Source organism: Gobio gobio (assembly GCF_949357685.1).
Source record: "Gobio gobio genome assembly, chromosome: 18".
Classification (NCBI taxonomy): domain Eukaryota; kingdom Metazoa; phylum Chordata; class Actinopteri; order Cypriniformes; family Gobionidae; genus Gobio; species Gobio gobio.
Genome location: NC_137111.1, coordinates 50319973 through 50340373, shown reverse-complemented (window position 1 = coordinate 50340373; position 20401 = coordinate 50319973). Strand labels below are relative to the sequence as shown.

At 34.3% G+C, this 20401-nt stretch overlaps 2 protein-coding genes across 2 annotated transcripts in view; one reads left to right on the top strand and one right to left on the bottom strand.

The window, feature by feature from the left end:
- Positions 1–9643, top strand: part of LOC307142161 (uncharacterized protein) — a 149939-nt gene extending 140296 nt beyond the window's left edge. Inside the window, exons 5-7 of the mRNA XM_079842774.1 lie at positions 6107–6180; positions 7546–8026; positions 8837–9643. Of these exons, the coding sequence (XP_079698900.1) occupies positions 6107–6180; positions 7546–7677 (206 nt within the window). The 3' untranslated portion in view covers positions 7678–8026; positions 8837–9643. The remainder of the gene's footprint in view (positions 1–6106; positions 6181–7545; positions 8027–8836) is intronic.
- A 9851-nt stretch (positions 9644–19494) lies between these two features.
- Positions 19495–20401, bottom strand: part of stk32c (serine/threonine kinase 32C) — a gene marked incomplete at both ends in the record, with an annotated part of 117913 nt that continues 117006 nt past the window's right edge. Inside the window, one exon of the mRNA XM_079843405.1 lies at positions 19495–19684. Coding sequence (XP_079699531.1) covers positions 19495–19684 — 190 coding nt within the window. The remainder of the gene's footprint in view (positions 19685–20401) is intronic.

Genomic DNA, 20401 nt, shown 5'->3' with positions numbered 1-20401 from the left:
TTATAGCAAAGTTGATATTATGGCATAAAAAGTCCAAACTATGACATACTTAGTAAAGGTTAAAGCATGTATCAAAATTATGGCAAAATTGAAATCATGGCATAAAAAGTCAAAATTATGACATACTTAAGATTATAGCATGTATCAAAATTATGGTAAAATTGAAATTATGGCATAAAAAGTCCAAATTGTGACATACTTAGGAAAGGTTATAGCATGTATCAAAATTATGCCAAAATTGAGATTATGGCATAAAAAGTAAAAATTGTGACATATTTAGTAAAGGTTATAACATGTATCAAAATTATGACCAAATTGAGATTATGGTATAAAAAGTCAAAATTATGACATACTCAGTAAAGGTTATATCATGTATCAAAATTATGGCAAAATTGAAATTATGGCATAAAAAAATCAAAATTATGACATACTTAGTAAAGGTTATAGCATGTATCAAAATTATGGCAAAATTGAAATTATGGCATAAAAAGTCAAAATTATGACAAATTTAGTAAAGGTTATAGCATGTATCAAAATTATGACCAAATTGAGATTATGGTATAAAAATTCAAAATTATGACATATTTAGTAAAGGTTATAGCATGTATCAAAATTATGGCAAAATTGAAATTATGGCATAAAAAGTCAAAATTATGACAAATTTAGTAAAGGTTATAGCATGTATCAAAATTATGGCAAAATTGAAATTATGGCATAAAAAGTCAAAATTATGACATACTTAGTAAAGGTTATAGCATGTATCAAAATTATGGCAAAATTGAAATTATGGCATAAAAAGTCAAAATTATGACAAATTTAGTAAAGGTTATAGCATGTATCAAAATTATGGCCAAGTTAAAATTATGGCATAAAAAGTCAAAATTATGACATACTTAGTAAAGGTTATAGCATGTTTCAAAATTATGACCAAGTCCAAATTGTGACATATTTAGTAAAGGTTATAGCATGTATCAAAATTATGGCAAAGTTGAAATTATGCATAAAGATTCAAAATTATGACATATTTAGTAAAGGTTATAGCATGTATCAAAATTATAGCAAAGTTGATATTATGGCATAAAAAGTCCAAACTATGACATACTTAGTAAAGGTTAAAGCATGTATCAAAATTATGGCAAAATTGAAATCATGGCATAAAAAGTCAAAATTATGACATACTTAGTAAAGATTATAACATGTATCGAAATTATGGTAAAATTGAAATTATGGCATAAAAAGTCCAAATTGTGACATACTTAGTAAAGGTTATAGCATGTATCAAAATTATGCCAAAATTGAGATTATGGCATAAAAAGTAAAAATTGTGACATATTTAGTAAAGGTTATAGCATGTATCAAAATTATGACCAAATTGAGATTATGGTATAAAAAGTCAAAATTATGACATACTTAGTAAAGGTTATAGCATGTATCAAAATTATGGCAAAATTGAGATTATGGCATAAAAAGTCAAAATTGTGACATATTTAGTAAGGGTTATACCATGTATCAAAATTATGGCAAAATTGAAATAATGGCATAAAAAGTCAAAATTATGACAAATTTAGTAAAGGTTATAGCATGTATCAAAATTATGACCAAATTGAGATTATGGTATAAAAATTCAAAATTATGACATACTTAGTAAAGGTTATAGCATGTATCAAAATTATGGCAAAATTGAAATTATGGCATAAAAAGTCAAAATTATGACATACTTAGTAAAGGTTATAGCATGTATCAAAATTATGGCAAAATTGAAATTATGGCATAAAAAGTCCAAATTGTGACATATTTAGTAAAGGTTATAGCATGTATCAAAATTATGGCAAAATTGAGATTATGGCATAAAAAGTAAAAATTATGTCATACTTAGTAAAGGTTATAGCATGTATCAAAATTATGGCAAAATTGAAATTATGGCATAAAAAGTCAAAATTATGACAAATTTAGTAAAGGTTATAGCATGTATCAAAATTATGGCCAAGTTAAAATTATGGCATAAAAAGTCAAAATTATGACATACTTAGTAAAGGTTATAGCATGTTTCAAAATTATGACCAAGTCCAAATTGTGACATATTTAGTAAAGGTTATAGCATGTTTCAAAATTATGGCAAAGTTGAAATTATGCATAAAGAGTCCAAATTATGACATACTTAGTAAAGGTTATAGCATGTATCAAAATTATGGCAAAATTGAGATTATGGCATAAAAAGTAAAAATTATGACATACTTAGTAAAGGTTATAGCATGTATCAAAATTATGGAAAAATTGAAATTATGGCATAAAAAGTAAAAATTATGACATATTTAGTAAAGGTTATAGAATGTATCAAAATTATGGCAAAGTTGAAATTATGCAAAAAGAGTCCAAATTATGACATACTTAGTAAAGGTTATAGCATGTATCAAAATTATGGCAAAATTGAAATTATGGCATAAAAAGTCCAAATTGTGACATACTTAGTAAAGGTTATAGAATGTATCAAAATTATGGCAAAGTTGAAATTATGGCATAAAAAGTCCAAATTGTGACATATTTAGTAAAGGTTATAGCATGTATCAAAATTATAGCAAAATTGAGATTATGGCATAGAAAGTAAAAATTATGACATACTTAGTAAAGGTTATAGCATGTATCAAAATTATGGCAAAATTTTAATTATGGCATAAAAAGTCCAAATTGTGACATATTTAGTAAAGGTTATAGCATGTATCAAAATTATGGCAAAGTTGAAATAATGCATAAAGAGTCAAAATTATGACAAATTTAGTAAAGGTTATAGCATGTATCAAAATGATGGCAAAATTGAAATTATGGCATAAAAAGTCAAAATTATGACATACTTAGTAAAGGTTATAGCATGTATCAAAATTATGGCAAAATTGAAATTATGCAAAAAGAGTCCAAATTATGACATACTTAGTAAAGGTTATAGCATGTATCAAAATTATGACCAAGTCAAAATTATGACATAGCTAGTAAAGTTTATAGCATGTATCAAAATTATGGCAAAGTTGAAATTATGCAAAAAGAGTCCAAATTATGACATACTTAGTAAAGGTTATAGCATGTATCAAAATTATGGCAAAATTGAAATTATGGCATAAAAAGTCCAAATTGTGACATACTTAGTAAAGGTTATAGAATGTATCAAAATTATGGCAAAGTTGAAATTATGGCATAAAAAGTCCAAATTGTGACATATTTAGTAAAGGTTATAGCATGTATCAAAATTATAGCAAAATTGAGATTATGGCATTGAAAGTAAAAATTATGACATACTTAGTAAAGGTTATAGCATGTATCAAAATTATGGCAAAATTTAAATTATGGCATAAAAAGTCCAAATTGTGACATATTTAGTAAAGGTTATAGCATGTATCAAAATTATGGCAAAGTTGAAATAATGCATAAAGAGTCAAAATTATGACAAATTTAGTAAAGGTTATAGCATGTATCAAAATTATGGCAAAATTGAAATTATGGCAAAAAAAATCCAAATTGTGACATATTTAGTAAAGGTTATAGCATGTATCAAAATTATGGCAAAATTGAAATTATGGCATAAAAAAATCAAAATTATGACAAATTTAGTAAAGGTTATAGCATGTATCAAAATGATGGCAAAATTGAAATTATGGCATAAAAAGTCAAAATTATGACATACTTAGTAAAGGTTATAGCATGTATCAAAATTATGACCAAATTGAGATTATGGTATAAAAATTCAAAATTATGACATATTTAGTAAAGGTTTTAGCATGTATCAAAATTATGGCAAAATTGAAATGATGGCATAAAAAGTCAAAATTATGACAAATTTAGTAAAGGTTATAGCATGTATCAAAATTATGGCAAATTGAAATTATGGCATAAAAAGTCAAAATTATGACATACTTAGTAAAGGTTATAGCATGTATCAAAATTATGGCAAAATTGAATTTATGGCATAAAAAGTCCAAATTGTGACATATTTAGTAAAGGTTATAGCATGTATCAAAATTATGGCAAAATTGAGATTATGGCATAAAAAGTAAAAATTATGTCATACTTAGTAAAGGTTATAGCATGTATCAAAATTATGGCAAAATTGAAATTATGGCATAAAAAGTCAAAATTATGACAAATTTAGTAAAGGTTATAGCATGTATCAAAATTATGGCCAAGTTAAAATTATGGCATAAAAAGTCAAAATTATGACATGCTTAGTAAAGGTTATAGCATGTTTCAAAATTATGACCAAGTCCAAATTGTGACATATTTAGTAAAGGTTATAGCATGTTTCAAAATTATGGCAAAGTTGAAATTATGCATAAAGAGTCCAAATTATGACATACTTAGTAAAGGTTATAGCATGTATCAAAATTATGGCAAAATTGAGATTATGGCATAAAAAGTAAAAATTATGACATACTTAGTAAAGGTTATAGCATGTATCAAAATTATGGAAAAATTGAAATTATGGCATAAAAAGTAAAAATTATGACATATTTAGTAAAGGTTATAGCATGTTTCAAAATTATGACCAAGTCAAAATTATGACATATTTAGTAAAGGTTATAGCATGTATCAAAATTATGGCAAAGTTGAAATTATGCAAAAAGAGTCCAAATTATGACATACTTAGTAAAGGTTATAGCATGTATCAAAATTATGGCAAAATTGAAATTATGGCATAAAAAGTCCAAATTGTGACATACTTAGTAAAGGTTATAGCATGTATCAAAATTATGGCAACATTTAAATTATGGCATAAAAAGTCAAAATTGTGACATACTTAGTAAAGGTTATAGAATGTATCAAAATTATGGCAAAGTTGAAATTATGGCATAAAAAGTCCAAATTGTGACATATTTAGTAAAGGTTATAGCATGTATCAAAATTATGGCAAAATTGAGATTATGGCATAAAAAGTAAAAATTATGTCATACTTAGTAAAGGTTATAGCATGTATCAAAATTATGGCAAAACTGAAATTATGGCATAAAAAGTCAAAATTATGACAAATTTAGTAAAGGTTATAGTATGTATCAAAATTATGGCCAAGTTAAAATTATGGCATAAAAAGTCAAAATTATGACATACTTAGTAAAGGTTATAGCATGTTTCAAAATTATGACCAAGTCCAAATTGTGACATATTTAGTAAAGGTTATAGCATGTTTCAAAATTATAGCAAAGTTGAAATTATGCATAGAGAGTCAAAATTATGACAAATTTAGTAAAGGTTATAGCATGTATCAAAAAAATGGCAAAGTTAAAATTATGGCATAAAAAGTCAAAATTATGACAAATTTAGTAAAGGTTATAGCATGTATCAAAAAAATGGCAAAGTTAAAATTATAGCATAAAAAGTCCAAATTGTGACATATTTAGTAAAGGTTATAGCATGTATCAAAATTATGGCAAAATTGAGATTATGGCATAAAAAGTAAAAATTATGACATACTTAGTAAAGGTTATAGCATGTATCAAAATTATGGCAAAGTTGAAATAATGCATAAAGAGTCAAAATTATGACAAATTTAGTAAAGGTTTTGGCATGAATCAAAATTATGGCAAAATTGAAATTATGGCATAAAAAATCCAAATTATTACATATTTAGTAAAGGTTATAGCATGTATCAAAATTATGGCAAAGTTGAAATTATGGCATAAAAAGTCCAAATTATTACATATTTAGTAAAGGTTATAGCATGTATCAAAATTATGGCAAAATTGAGATTATGGCATAAAAAATAAAAATTATGACATACTTAGTAAAGGTTATAGCATGTATCAAAATTATGGCAAAATTGAAATTATGGCATAAAAAGTCCAAATTGTGACATATTTAATAAAGGTTATAGCATGTATCAAAATTATGATAAAGTTGAAATAATGGCATAAAAAGTCAATAATTTTGGTGTGTGTGTAACATGAGCTGACATCATCTGTTGTCAACATTATTCAGACGGTGTGTTACTGTAACTGCAGATGATTGTGTGATTGTGTTCATGTCTCACCGATGTTAATCTTTACTGTCCGTCTGACTGATGTTCATGTGTTTTCAGTGACTCCACTCAGATGTGTGTGTGTGTGTGTGTGTGTGTGTGTCACAGGACCAGAGACGAGCAGCTCAAACGCCTGTCAGCATCAGAAGGCTTTTCATGAGCGAATGGACGGCATGGAGAAGGTGACATCACTCGACAATCATAAACGTCATCTGACATCATCAGCGTCACGTGACCTCCGTTAACGCATCACTGATCACACACGTTTTAGATTTACAACAAAATATCGAAATTCTGACAAAAAGTCAAAATTATAACATACTAGAGTGAAATTATGACTAGTCAAAATTCGGACAAAAGTCGCAATTATGTAATTTATGTCAATTTTGACTTTTCATCTAATAATTATAACTTATGTCATAATTTCGATGTTTTTGGTCATACTCATGATTTAGCAGAACATTAAGTAGAAATGTGCTTCCATATAATAACTGCTCCTCTAGAAAATGCGTCTTGATGTAAGAATGTTGAGAGATTTGTGCTGGAACACAATGTATGTACGCAATAGTGCATTGTCAAATGTTTAAAGGGTTAGTTCACCCAAAAATGTAAATTGTGTCATTAATGACTGAGCCTCATGTGGTTGGACACCCGCCAGACCTCCGTTCATCTTCAGACACAAATGAAGATATTTTAGTGTAAAGCTGATGCTGAGAAAGGCTTCAGATAGGCCTCCATTGGCATTCAGTACATTTACACTCACAAGACCCATAAAAGGCACTAAAAACGTCGTTACAAAGTCCATCTCACCACAGTGACTCTACAATAATCTTACGAAGTGACGACAATAGTTTTTGTGCGCAAAAAAAAATCAAAATAACGCCTTTATCCAACCTCAGAATATAAGGTTATATAAGGTAATATAACCAGAATATGAGCAGATCCGGCGTTCGGACACATGACCCAGAAGAGATTTGTTTACGAGCAGAGGAAGACGCGCGTATCTCAGCTGTTGAATTCTACACTGATCGTGCTTTAGGTCTCGGTGTAGTTCTCAAAATGGGGCTAAAGTGGCATTTCATGGATTCCCGAACGCCGGATATGCTCATATTCTCGCGCATGCGTCGTGGAGACACACACGGAAGACAAGAACAAGCTGGATAAAGGTGTTATTTAGATTTTTTTTTTGCGCACAAAAACTATTGTCGTCGCATCGTAAAATTATTGTAGAGTCACTGTGGTGAGATGGACTTTGTAACGACGTTTTTAGTGCCTTTTATGGGTCTTGTGAGTGTAAATGTACTGAATGCCAATGGAGGCCAATCTGAAGCCTTTCTCAGCATCAGCTTTACACTAAAATATCTTCATTTGTGTCTGAATATGAACGGAGGTCTGACGGGTGTCGAACGACATGAGGGCGAGTAATTAATGACAGAATTTCCATTTTTCGGTGAACTAACCCTTTAATTGAAATGTTAGTTGACAGTAGTTCAGACACTGGGATGAGTGTATGTTGACTGTGGTGTTTCTTCTTCTGTGTTGTTCAGCGGCTGGAGGACGGCGTTCAGAAGCTGCAGGCGGAGCTGGTAGAGCTGCTGGAGGCGGTGGAGACGCGGGAGTGGAGCCCCCTGCAGGACGGCCCGCGCATAGACCTGCTGGACGAACCTCCGGCCCCATGACCCTGCTCCAAACCCCCCGCCTCGGGTTTGAGGAACATTCATATTGGACATCATGGCATCTAAACACAGTGAAAGCCCTTAAAGGACTCTAACTTCTAAACATCCTGACACATTTACTGGAGAAGAGAAACAAATTTATTGGCCCCACTTTATATTAGGTGGCCTTAACTACTATGTACTTACATCAAAAAATAAGTACAATGTACTTACTGTGTTCAAATTGTATTGCAAAACACCTTTGCTGATATTGAGGTGGGATATGGGTAGAGTTAGGGACAGGTGTGATGGTATGGGTAAGTTTAAGGGTAGGGTTAGGTGTTAGGGAATTGTCAACTGTGTAATTACAAATGTAACTACAGAAATTAAAGGGTTAGTTCACCCAAAAATGTAAATTGTGTCATGAATGACTGAGCCTCATGTGGTTGGACACCCGTCAGACCTCCGTTCATCTTCAGACACAAATGAAGATATTTTAGTGTAAATCTGATGCTCTGAAAGGCCTCCATTGGCTCAACTTTACACTCTCAAGACCCTTAAAAGACACTAAAGACTAAAGTTACAAAGTCCATCTCACTACAGCGGCTCTACAATAACTTTATGAATCGGCAAGAATAGTTTTTGTGCGCAAAAAAACCCTAAATAACGACTTATATAGTGATGACGATTTCAAAACACGGCCTCATGAAGCTTCGAAGCGTTATGAATCAGTGAGTCGACTCATGATTCGGATCGCGTGTCAAACCGCCAAACTGCTGAATCGACTCACTGATTCATAACGCTCTGAACCGCTGAATCGACTCACTGATTCATAACGCTCTGAACCGCTGAATCGACTCACTGATTCATAACGCTTCGAAGCTTCATGATGCCGTGTTTTGAAATCGTCATCACTATATAAGTCGTTATTTAGGGTTTTTTTGCGCACAAGAACTATTCTCGCCGATTCATAAAGTTAGTTTAGAGCCGCTGTAGTGAGATGGACTTTGTATTGACGTCTTTAGTAACTTTTAAGGGTCTTGAGAGTGTAAAGTTGAGCCAATGGAGGCCTTTCAGAGCATCAGATTTACACTAAAATATCTTCATTTGTGTCTGAAGATGAACGGAGGTCTGACGGGTGTCCAACCACATGAGGCTCAGTCATTAATGACACAATTTACAGTTTTGGGTGAACTAACCCTTTAATTACATAATGTAATTACATGCAGGTATTTTTTAAAATGTAAGTACAATGTAATAAAATGTATGTACACAATAAGTGCATTGTATCAAATGATTAATTAAAATGTTAGTACATAGTAGTTAAGGCCACCTAATATAAAGTGGGTCCAATTTATCAAAAGAAGTTGAGACAAAATTATCAAAATTAAGTGATTAAGACTCCATTGGCCGATGTTTGTTCTTGTTTTAACCACAAACTCACTGCATTATTTTTCATTTTGTAATTGTCATTTCTCTTCTCCAGTAAATGAGGAAGAACATCATGTCTGCAGTGAATATGTCACAGTATTAACGTTTATCTGCTGTAATGATATTACTGTTCTGTTCATCATTGTTCTTTTCATTTACAGAAACTACGTAGGAGTGTTGAATTAGTAACTAAAATGATTCTGATTCAAATGAAAATACGACTCATGATTCCAGAAGTTTTGGGAGCTGAAGGTTTTCAGGATTCCTGCTCTTTTTAACCAAATAATCAGCAGGATTTAGTGGATTTTAGAGCTTTTATAACTAGTCAAATCAGTTTCCCAAGACTGTGTTGTTACCAAAATCATTTGTTGAGGCGGTGAATTAAAACAAGCAATATTTTTAGTTCTTTTAGCTTTAATACTCTTTGTTTTCAGTATTTGAAGTCATTTTGAGTGAGAAACACTGATACTGTAAAGCCAAAACTATCAAAGTTAATTTTAAAAGTAATGTGTTACAATGTCGCATTACTCCCTTAATTAAAACTTACTTTTATGGAAAGTATTGTAACGTTACATTTGTGTTACTTTTTCTCACCAGAGCTGGGCTTGCTTGTGTTTTAAAAACAAAAGTTCTATTTTTGGGCAAATGTAAAGACCGTTACACACCGAAAGTGAAATGAATCCTCCGGCTGAAGGAACTGCAGATTCCCGCCTGTACAGTAGAGGGCGCCGCTCAAACAAAGCTTTCACACACACACACGCAGAAGAAGAAAGGTATTACTTCAGCAATAAAGTCTTTTTTGCTTATTAGTACGGTTGAATTGGATCATCGAAAGTCAGCAGCAAAGACTTTGTTTAAAAAGTTCGACTAAATACATATGTTATTTTACATTGAATATAACGCAAACCTGCAATAATTAAATGAGTTCGGGTTTCACTGTTGTTATTCATTTTGAGGAATATTGAATCTGTTTTGTATGTTTAATTTACTCCAAAAACACCATGTTTTTCACCAGAGGTGTACAGTAACTAAGTAAATTTACTTGAGTACTGTACTTAAGTACACTTTTTGAGTATCTGTACTTTACCTGAGTATTATTTTTTCGGGAAACTTTGACTTCAACTTCACTACATTTGAAAGACAAATATCGTACTTTTTATATCAAGGTCCTCAAAGTCGAAAGTCATTTCTGTAGCAGCTTTAAAAGTCAGTGGATGATTTTTTTCTTCTTTAAAAGGTTTTTGTTGTTGTTTTGTACACTTGATGCATGTCTCATAAAATGTTTAAAAAAATTTAACGTCTGGGAGAAAGAGAAGAGTAAACAGTTGGGAGAACATCGGATGTGTATCAGTGTATTGGATCCGTGCATTCGGCCTTAAAGTGACAACAGCTTTGTGAAGAGCTTTGTAACTTTTATACAAGTATTGAAATGAGTTTAAGTCATATGCTAGCATGTCGGATGGAGCATCACTGACTGGCTTAAACCACCACGGTGGCATAATGTCCATTTCTACAACAATGCAACAATAAGTTAAATAATACATTGACATAAAATAGGAAATTTACTTTTGATACTTAAGTAATTTTAAAAACAAATACTTCTGTACTTTTACTTAAGTAAAAATCAGTTTTTAAAACTTTCACTTGTAACGGAGTGATATTTGACTAGTAGTACTTTTACTCAAGTAATAGAGGTGTGTACTTTGTCCACTTCTGGTTTTCACACACGCCTCGACTCCTGATTTCTGTCAGTCTATACATGGGAAAATGTTCGTAGCCTAACTTGATTTACTTGTTTTCAGTGCCGGGGAAACGCATTACAAGTAACGCACGTAATGTAATCAGATTACTTTTCAAAGTAACTAGTAAAGTAATGGATTACTTTTACATTTACAACAAAATATGGCATAAAAAATCGAAATTATGACAAACAGTCAAAATGATAACATACTAAGTCAAGTTTATAGCATAAATTGAAATTCTGGAAAAAAAACAAAAATAATTATGCCATATACATTTTCATAGCCTAACTTGTGTTACTTGTTTTCAGTGCCGGGGAAACACATTACAAGTAATGCACGTAATGTAATCAGATTACTTTTTAAAGTAACTAGTAAAGTAATGGATTACTTTTAGATTTACAACAAAATATGGCATAACAAATTCTAAATTATGACATAGTCAAAATGATAACATACTAAGTCAAGTTTATAGCATAAATCGAAATTATGAAAAAAAAGTAAAAATTATGTCATAAAAATGTTCGTAGCCTAACTTGTTACTTGTTTTCAGTGCCGGAGGAAACGCATTACAAGTAACGCACGTAATGTATCAGATTACTTTTTTAAGTAACTAGTAAGGTAATGGATTACTTTTAGATTTACAACAAAATATGGCATAAAAAATCGAAATTGTCATAAAAATGTTCGTAGCCTAACTTGTGTTACTTGTTTTTAGTGCTGGGGAAACACATTACAAGTAACGTACGTAATGTAATCAGATTACTTTTTTAACTAGTAAAGTAATGGATTACTTTTAGATTTACAACAAAATGTGGCATAAAAAATTCTAAATTATGACATAGTCAAAATGATAACATACTAAGTCAAGTTTATAGCATAAATCGAAATTATGAAAAAAAAAGTCAAAATTATGTCATAAAAATGTTCGTAGCCTAACTTGTTACTTGTTTTCAGTGCCGGAGGAAACGCATTACAAGTAATGCACGTAATGTAATCAGATTACTTTTTATAGTAACTAGTAAAGTAATGGATTACTTTTAGATTTACAACAAAATATGGCATAAAAAATTCTAAATTATGATATAGTCAAAATGATAACATACTAAGTCAAGTTTATAGCATAAATCGAAATTATGAAGAAAAAAAAAAGTCAAAATTATACCATAAAAATGTTCATAGCCTGACTTGTTACTTGTTTTCAGTTCCGGGGAAACGCATTACAAGTAACGCACGTAATGTATCAGATTACTTTTTTAAGTAACTAGTAAGGTAATGGATTACTTTTAGATTTACAACAAAATATGGCATAAAAAATCGAAATTGTCATAAAAATGTTCGTAGCCTAACTTGTGTTACTTGTTTTTAGTGCTGGGGAAACACATTACAAGTAACGTACGTAATGTAATCAGATTACTTTTTTAACTAGTAAAGTAATGGATTACTTTTAGATTTACAACAAAATGTGGCATAAAAAATTCTAAATTATGACATAGTCAAAATGATAACATACTAAGTCAAGTTTATAGCATAAATCAAAATTATGAAAAAAAAAAGTCAAAATTATGTCATAAAAATGTTCGTAGCCTAACTTGTTACTTGTTTTCAGTGCCGGAGGAAACGCATTACAAGTAATGCACGTAATGTAATCAGATTACTTTTTATAGTAACTAGTAAAGTAATGGATTACTTTTAGATTTACAACAAAATATGGCATAAAAAATTCTAAATTATGATATAGTCAAAATGATAACATACTAAGTCAAGTTTATAGCATAAATCGAAATTATGAAGAAAAAAAAAAGTCAAAATTATACCATAAAAATGTTCATAGCCTGACTTGTTACTTGTTTTCAGTTCCGGGGAAACGCATTACAAGTAACGCACGTAATGTAATCAGATTACTTTTTTAAGTAACTAGTAAAGTAATGGATTACTTTTAGATTTACAACAAAATATGGCATAAAAAAATCGAAATTATGTTATAAAAATGTTCGTAGCCTAACTTGTGTTACTTGTTTTTAGTGCTGGTGAAACACATTACAAGTAACGTACGTAATGTAATCAGATTACTTTTTTAACTAGTAAAGTAATGGATTACTTTTAGATTTACAACAAAATATGGCATAAAAAATTCGAAATTATAACATAAACAGTCAAAATGATAACATACTAAGTCAAGTTTATAGCATAAATCGAAATTATGAAAAAAAGTAAAAATTATGCCATCAAAATGTTCGTAGCCTAACTTGTGTTGCTTGTTTTCGGTGTCAGTGAAATGCATTACAAGTAACGCACGTAATGTAATCAGATTACTTTTTAAAGTAACTAGCAAAGTAAGGGATTATAATGGATTATAACAAAATATGGCATAATTTTTTTTGAAATTGACATAAACAGTCAAAATTATAACATACTAAGTCAAGTTTATAGAATAAATCGAAATTATTTCAGTGTCAGTGAAACATTACAAGTAACGCACGTAATGTAATCAGATTACTTTTTAAAGTAAAATTACTTTTACATTTAACAGAAAATATGTTACTTTTTCAAATAAGTAACGCAAGTTACTGTTACCCATGTATAGACTGACAGAAATCATGAGTATTTGAAAAAGTAACGTGCTGTTGTAAATGTAAAATGCGTTACTTTACTAGTTACTTAAAAAAGTAATCTGATTACATAACGTGCGTTACTTGTAGGTGTGTGGAAATATAACACTGAAATTCAAAATACACTATTGTAAGTATGCACAATCAGCACTTTTCCAAATGTATTTTGACAAAGAAATTCAGGACAGAAAGTGCTTGTCAAAATAACCACAATTTTTAAACAATGGTGGATTAATAGTCCATTTTCTGTATGAAACATTTGACAAAATACCGGGTGAAATATGATCGTCTTCAGATTGCGGGATAGAGCTGGTCATTTAGTTTTAATCCTATAAGTAAAACTGAATTTTTAAGCTTTTTTCACATTAAAATCAAATGAATAGTGTTTTTCTCACTGTATGCATGTGAACATATGTTTATAAATCCACTGAATCCTGTGCAGATGCCCAGCATGCACTGCTGTGTGAATAACCTGTTCAGTGTGTTTTTATGAACCTCTGCTAAATTTCACATTATGATCTGACCGGATCACACACATCTGTTAATAAACTATATTTTTAAATCTGTGTCATGGTACAATGTATATTATTAATGCATTGCAGGCTGAAGGGAGACGGAAGAGTAAATGAATGGCTGATGTGTGAATCCGAGAAGACCAACACCTTCAATCCCTCACTTCAGTTCTACTGTGAACTCTTCACACACACACACACACACACACACGCTTTATTTAGAAATAAACAGACACGAGAGCATGTTAATACTTTATTCATACTTTAATGATCGTCAGAACAATCTATGGGTTGCCAAAATATTCAAGAGAATCTATATTTATCATGCCGTCCACATTACAATGGAAACAGTTCAAGTGTTCATCGACCCGTCCGAGAGGATTCATGAGCGACTGAGCAGAACCTGGACTCATCCGTGCAGACACACACGCCATCAAACACTCACACACACTTCTGCTCCAATCCTCCAAAGGATTCACTGGAACATGCAGGACTTCAGATCCACCTCGGACTAATGTTACTGTTATAGGATTTCAAAAACATTCCATGATTTTACTTATTACAATAAATGCTTGTTTACAAATGTTACTGTTTCTATGGGATTTAAGCGCTAATCAACACACACACACACACACACACACACTCGCTCACTCTGACACACTCGCACACTCACACTCACTCGCACTCTCCTCCGACACTCTCACTCACACACACACACTCGCTCACTCTGACACACTTGCACACACACTCTCACTCTCACACACACACACACACACACACACACACACACACACACACACACACACACTCCTCCGACACTCGCACACACACTCTCACTCACACACACTCGCACACTCCTCCGACACTCAGACACACCCACACACTCTCTGACACACTCACACTCTCACTCTCACACACACACACACACGCTCACTCTGACACACTCGCACACACACACACACACACACACACACACACTCCTCCGACACACACATACACATACTCTGACACACACACACACACACACACACACTCTCACACTCTCTCACTCTCTCACACAAACTCACTCACACTCACTCACTCACTCACTCACACACACACACACGCACACTCCTCCGACACTCGCACACACACTCACTCACACACTCCTCCGACACTCGCACACACTCGCTCACTCTGACACACTCCTCCGACACACACACACACGCACACACTCTAACACTCTGACACACACACTCTGAAACACACACACACTCTGACACTTGCACACACTCTCACTCACACACACTCCTCCGACACACACACACTGACACACACTCTAACACTCTGACATACACACTCTGAAACACACACACACACTCTGACACACACAGGCACTCATTTAGATTAGAAATGGCTATGCAAATGGTACAAAAGCTTTGGCGTATTTGCCTACAAGTTGTGCCTGCACACTTGAAAGAGATTTTAAACACGTTATGAAGACGTCGCTTCATTAAACCTCTTAGTATCGTCTACATTAATACTCGCTTATGTCAGCACATCCACATAAAACTGTGGAGAAATACTGGAGCTTTTCACTATGTACATGTTTTACATGATGAAGCGCTGGAGTTTCTGATACACTGCACACATCCTCTTCTTCCTCAGCGCTTCGGTCTCTTTCTGAAAATATGCACCAATTAATCAGAAAAATAAACTTCATTCAAAAGGAAAAATGATCCGATTGTTCTGACTCCATTGGCAGATGTTGGTTCTTGTTTTAGGCACAAACTCACTTCATATTTAAATCATTTTTTCATTCTTAATATCTTGATGATGTTTAGATGTTTGTGCTGTAAAACAGACAGAAACCCTGAGGAAGATGAGGATGATGTGCAGTGTAATGACCGCTACACGTGTGCCGACATCAACACCACCTTCTTTTATTCCTACTGAATTAATGCTACACTAAAGAAAACTCGGGAAACTACTGAAGCACATAACACACACATCCTCAATCAACACACACACACACACGCTACTGTCTGGCAGCTATAAATAATCTTAAACTGGTGTCCTATAGAGATTCAGTAAGCAGCAGAGATGAAGGATTCACGGCTCATCAAACCCTTCACTGAATGGAAGTCTAACAGTCAAAGGTAATTTGGCAACGTGTGAGAAGGGAGGAAGGGTTAAGAGCAGCGACAAGAGACAAATATATTCCAGGAAACATCATCATCATGGCTGTGGGTTTATGTCATTATGCTGCCTTCAGAAGTGGGAAGTAGGAAATTTCCCATAGCTCGTGAAGTCGTGATTACGAGCTCGTCGTGTTTAAGTGCTTATTAAAGCCAAAGCGTCTATCTAGTTAGTCAACTTGCTGCTGATTCTGGAATTTCAGTCAAATACAGGCTATTTTCGCTGCGTATAAAACATAAAATATGCTTCAAATGATTATTTATATATGTGCAACTGTAACATCAAGACAACAGCAGCGATCGCTCTCTCCTCCGCCATGTTTAAAGTTAATGGCACGCCCAACTCGGAAACTGGGCTATCAGAATTATCTCTTAATTTCCCAGTAGTAAATATGACTTGAGAGGGCATTCGTGTCCAATATCCAACTAGGAATTTCCGACTAAGAAACTCAAATAGTAATTTCCAACTAGACATTTCCAACTAGGAAACTCGGACTAGGAAACTACAACTAGGAAATTCTCACTACACATTTCCAATTAGGAAACTCGGACTAGGAATGTCCAACTAGGAAAGACCAGGAATTTCTGACTAGGAAACTCCAACTAGGCATTCCTGACAAGGAAACTCCTGACTAGGAATTTCCAGCTTGGAAACTCAGACGAGGAATGTCCGACTAGGAAATTCTCACTACGCATTTCCGACTAGGAAACTCGAACCAGGAACATCTGACTAGGAAACCCCAACTAGACATTCCTGACTAGGAATTTCCGACTAAGAAACTCAGACCAGGAAATTCCAACTAGGAAAGACCAGGTAATTATGACTAGGAAATTCCAACTAGACATTCCTTACTAGGAAACTCCTAGGAATTTCCAACTTGGAAACTCAGACCAGGAATGTCCGACTAGAAAAGTCTCACTTTACATTTCCGACTGGGAAACTCAGACCAGGAATTTCCAACTAGGAAAGACCAAGAATTTCTGACTAGGAATCTCCAACTAGGCATTCCTGACTAGGAAAATCTGACTAGGAATTTCCAAATAGGCAATTCAAGACTAGGAATTTACAACTAGGAAAGTCTGGCTAGGCATTTCCGACTAAGAAACTTGGACCAGGAATTTCCAACTAGGAAAGACCAGGAATTTCTGACTAGGAAACTCCAACAATGCATTCCTGACTAGGAAACTCTGACTAGGAATTTCCAATTTAGGTAATTTAGGACTAGGAATTTTAGACTAGGAAAGTAATATTTACTATAATTCTGATAGCATGTGAAGGCAGCATTACATGCCTGTTTATTTACGATTTGTGCTGCCTTCATGTGCTATTGGAATTATTGTAAATATGGTTTCCTAGTCGGAAATTCCTAGTCAGAGTTTCCTAGTCGTAAATTGGACATGAACACCCGGTCAAGTCGTATTTGCTATGGGAAACTCTGAGATCATTTTGATAGCAAAAAAAGCCTGTGTTTGATGATAGCTAATGAAGGCAGCCTGATAAAATCTGCATACGCCACATATTTTACTATGATTATGATTGCTATGTTTTTGAACTTATGCTGCATTCACATGCTATCAGAAATGTCCTACTTGATTTGAAGCATGCTTCAAATAATTATTCATATATGTAAATATGCACTACTTTAACATCAAGACAAGGCGATTTAGCTGCTGTGGAAAAACGCATAAATCATAGCATTCAAAGCAGCAATCATTCTCCCCTCCGCCATGTTTAAACTTTCCCAACTTGGAAACTTCAGATTCTCAGTGGTCCAACAAGGAATTTCCAACTAGGAATCTCCGACTTGGAATCTCTGACTAGAAAATTGCGACTGTGACTAGGAAACACAGATTAGGAATTTCCGACTAGGAATTTCCAACTAGGAAACTCAGACTAGGAATTTCAGAGTAGGAATTTCAGACTAGGAATCTCCGACTAGGAATTTCAGACTAGGAATCTCCGACTAGGAAACTCAGACTAGGAATTTCCGACTAGGAATCTCCGACCAGGAAACTCAGACTAGGAAACTCAGACTAGGAATCTCCGACTAGGAAACTCCGACTAGGAAATTCCCAATTAAGAATTTCCGACTAGGAAATTCCCAATTAAGAATTTCCGACTAGGAATCTCTGACTAGGAAATTCCGACTAGAAATTCCCAACTAAAAATTTTCGACTAGGAAACTGACTAGGAATCTCAGACTTGGAAATTCCGACTAGAAAATTCCCAATTAAGAATTTCCGACTAGGAAATTCGTATTTATGATAATTCCGATAGCACATGAAGGCAGCATTAAACACCCATCACAGCAAAACGAGAATCTGTGGCTCATTTACACCGGCGGTCAAAAGTATGGAATAACTAGGATTTTTTTATGTTTTTGAAAGAAGTCTCTCCTGCAATTTAATGTGTCCTTGATGAATAAAAGTATCAGTTTCAGAAAGCATTGTAATATTGTTTTACTGTATTTTTGTTGAAATAAATGCAGAAGAGACTCTTTCAGAAACATGTAACTTTATCCCGGCAGTGTAAATACTGACAGCGTTTCAAATGATCTGAAATACTGATGATCTAATATAGGTATATACTGTAAGAATACGCTGTCTCCTAAACTATTAGTAAATCATGGTTCATGATGTGAACTAAAGACTACTGGATATTTAAAATAAACAGGGTGATGAGCCCTTCAGGGAATAAACGCTTCACAGGGTCTTTAAAGGAAATACTGATCGTAGAACTGCAGAAATGGTCATGTGATCACCCTCATGACTGCAGTTCATCTCACTGTAAACAGATTTGTCAAAGTATTTTCCGTTTCTTCAGAAGAAACACTAAACGAGTGACTCTCCGATTGAATTCTAGGGCAGACTTTCTGCTTTAAAGTGCTGTGAGGAACGTCTCAAACGGCTGGAAAACACCGCAGAGGAGGAAATATCATGCGCACGCAATCAGACTTTCATGTGAAATATATTAGAGGGAAGTGTAACCTACACAAACATGTTGGTCTTCTCACAGCGCCGGAAAGCAGGAAACTCTGTGCTGGATTCAAAAGGCACCAGATGCTTCCATGATCAATAATAACTCACATATGTAAACATACAAATGCAATCATTATGTGAAATATACTCCGGTTCTGCTTCCAAGACAATTAGACTGAAGATGAAGAGCTGCTTCATCGTTTCATGGGGTGCCATCTTACTCAAGCGTGTAGAATTACCTCTAACATCTCTATTTTACATCATGCTGAAGAGATACTTTGCATAGAAGTTCAAACTTGCTCTAGGAGACCAGCGGAGCTGTGAGCTCTGGATCATGAGGGATTTTAAAGGCATGGTGAGCGCACCGCGGCCTCGAGGACAGCAGGGGGCGCTAGCAGCTTCCTGGAGACGAGCAGACCGAGCCGCACATGCTCAGTTTGGAGGTCTCGGGCTCGGGCTCAGGTTCGGGTTCGGGCTCTGGCTCGGTCTCCTCATCCTCCTCCGTTCCTCCTTCGGCCTCATCTGGGTCTGGATCTCCATCTGCTCCCACACAGCCCTCCTCCTCCTGACGACGCTTCAGCCTGAACACAGCAACACACTGATGGAAGACACATGTAACGGCATCTGTCCTACTTTAGTTGCACATATATGTTAAAGGGTCATAATACACACACACTCTCTCACACCCTCTCACACTCTCTCACACCCTCTCACACCCTCTCACACCCTCTCACACACTCTCTCACACTCTCTCACACTCTCTCACACTCTCTCACACTCTCTCACACTCTCTCACACTCTCTCACACTCTCTCACACTCTCTCACACTCTCTCACACACCCTCACACACCCTCTCACAGTCTCTCACAGTCTCTCACAGTCTCTCACAGTCTCTCACAGTCTCTCACAGTCTCTCACAGTCTCTCACACTCTCTCACACTCTCTCACACTCTCTCACACTCTCTCACACTCTCTCACACTCTCTCACACTCCCTCACACACCCTCACACACCCTCTCACAGTCTCTCACAGTCTCTCACAGTCTCTCACAGTCTCTCACAGTCTCTCACAGTCTCTCACAGTCTCTCACAGTCTCTCACAGTCTCTCACAGTCTCTCACACACTCTCACACACTCTCACACTCTCTCACACCCTCACACCCTCTCTCACACTCTCTCACACACTCTCACACACTCTCACACACTCTCACACACTCTCACACACTCTCACACTCTCTCACACCCTCTCACACCCTCTCACACACTCTCTCACACTCTCTCACACTCTCTCACACTCTC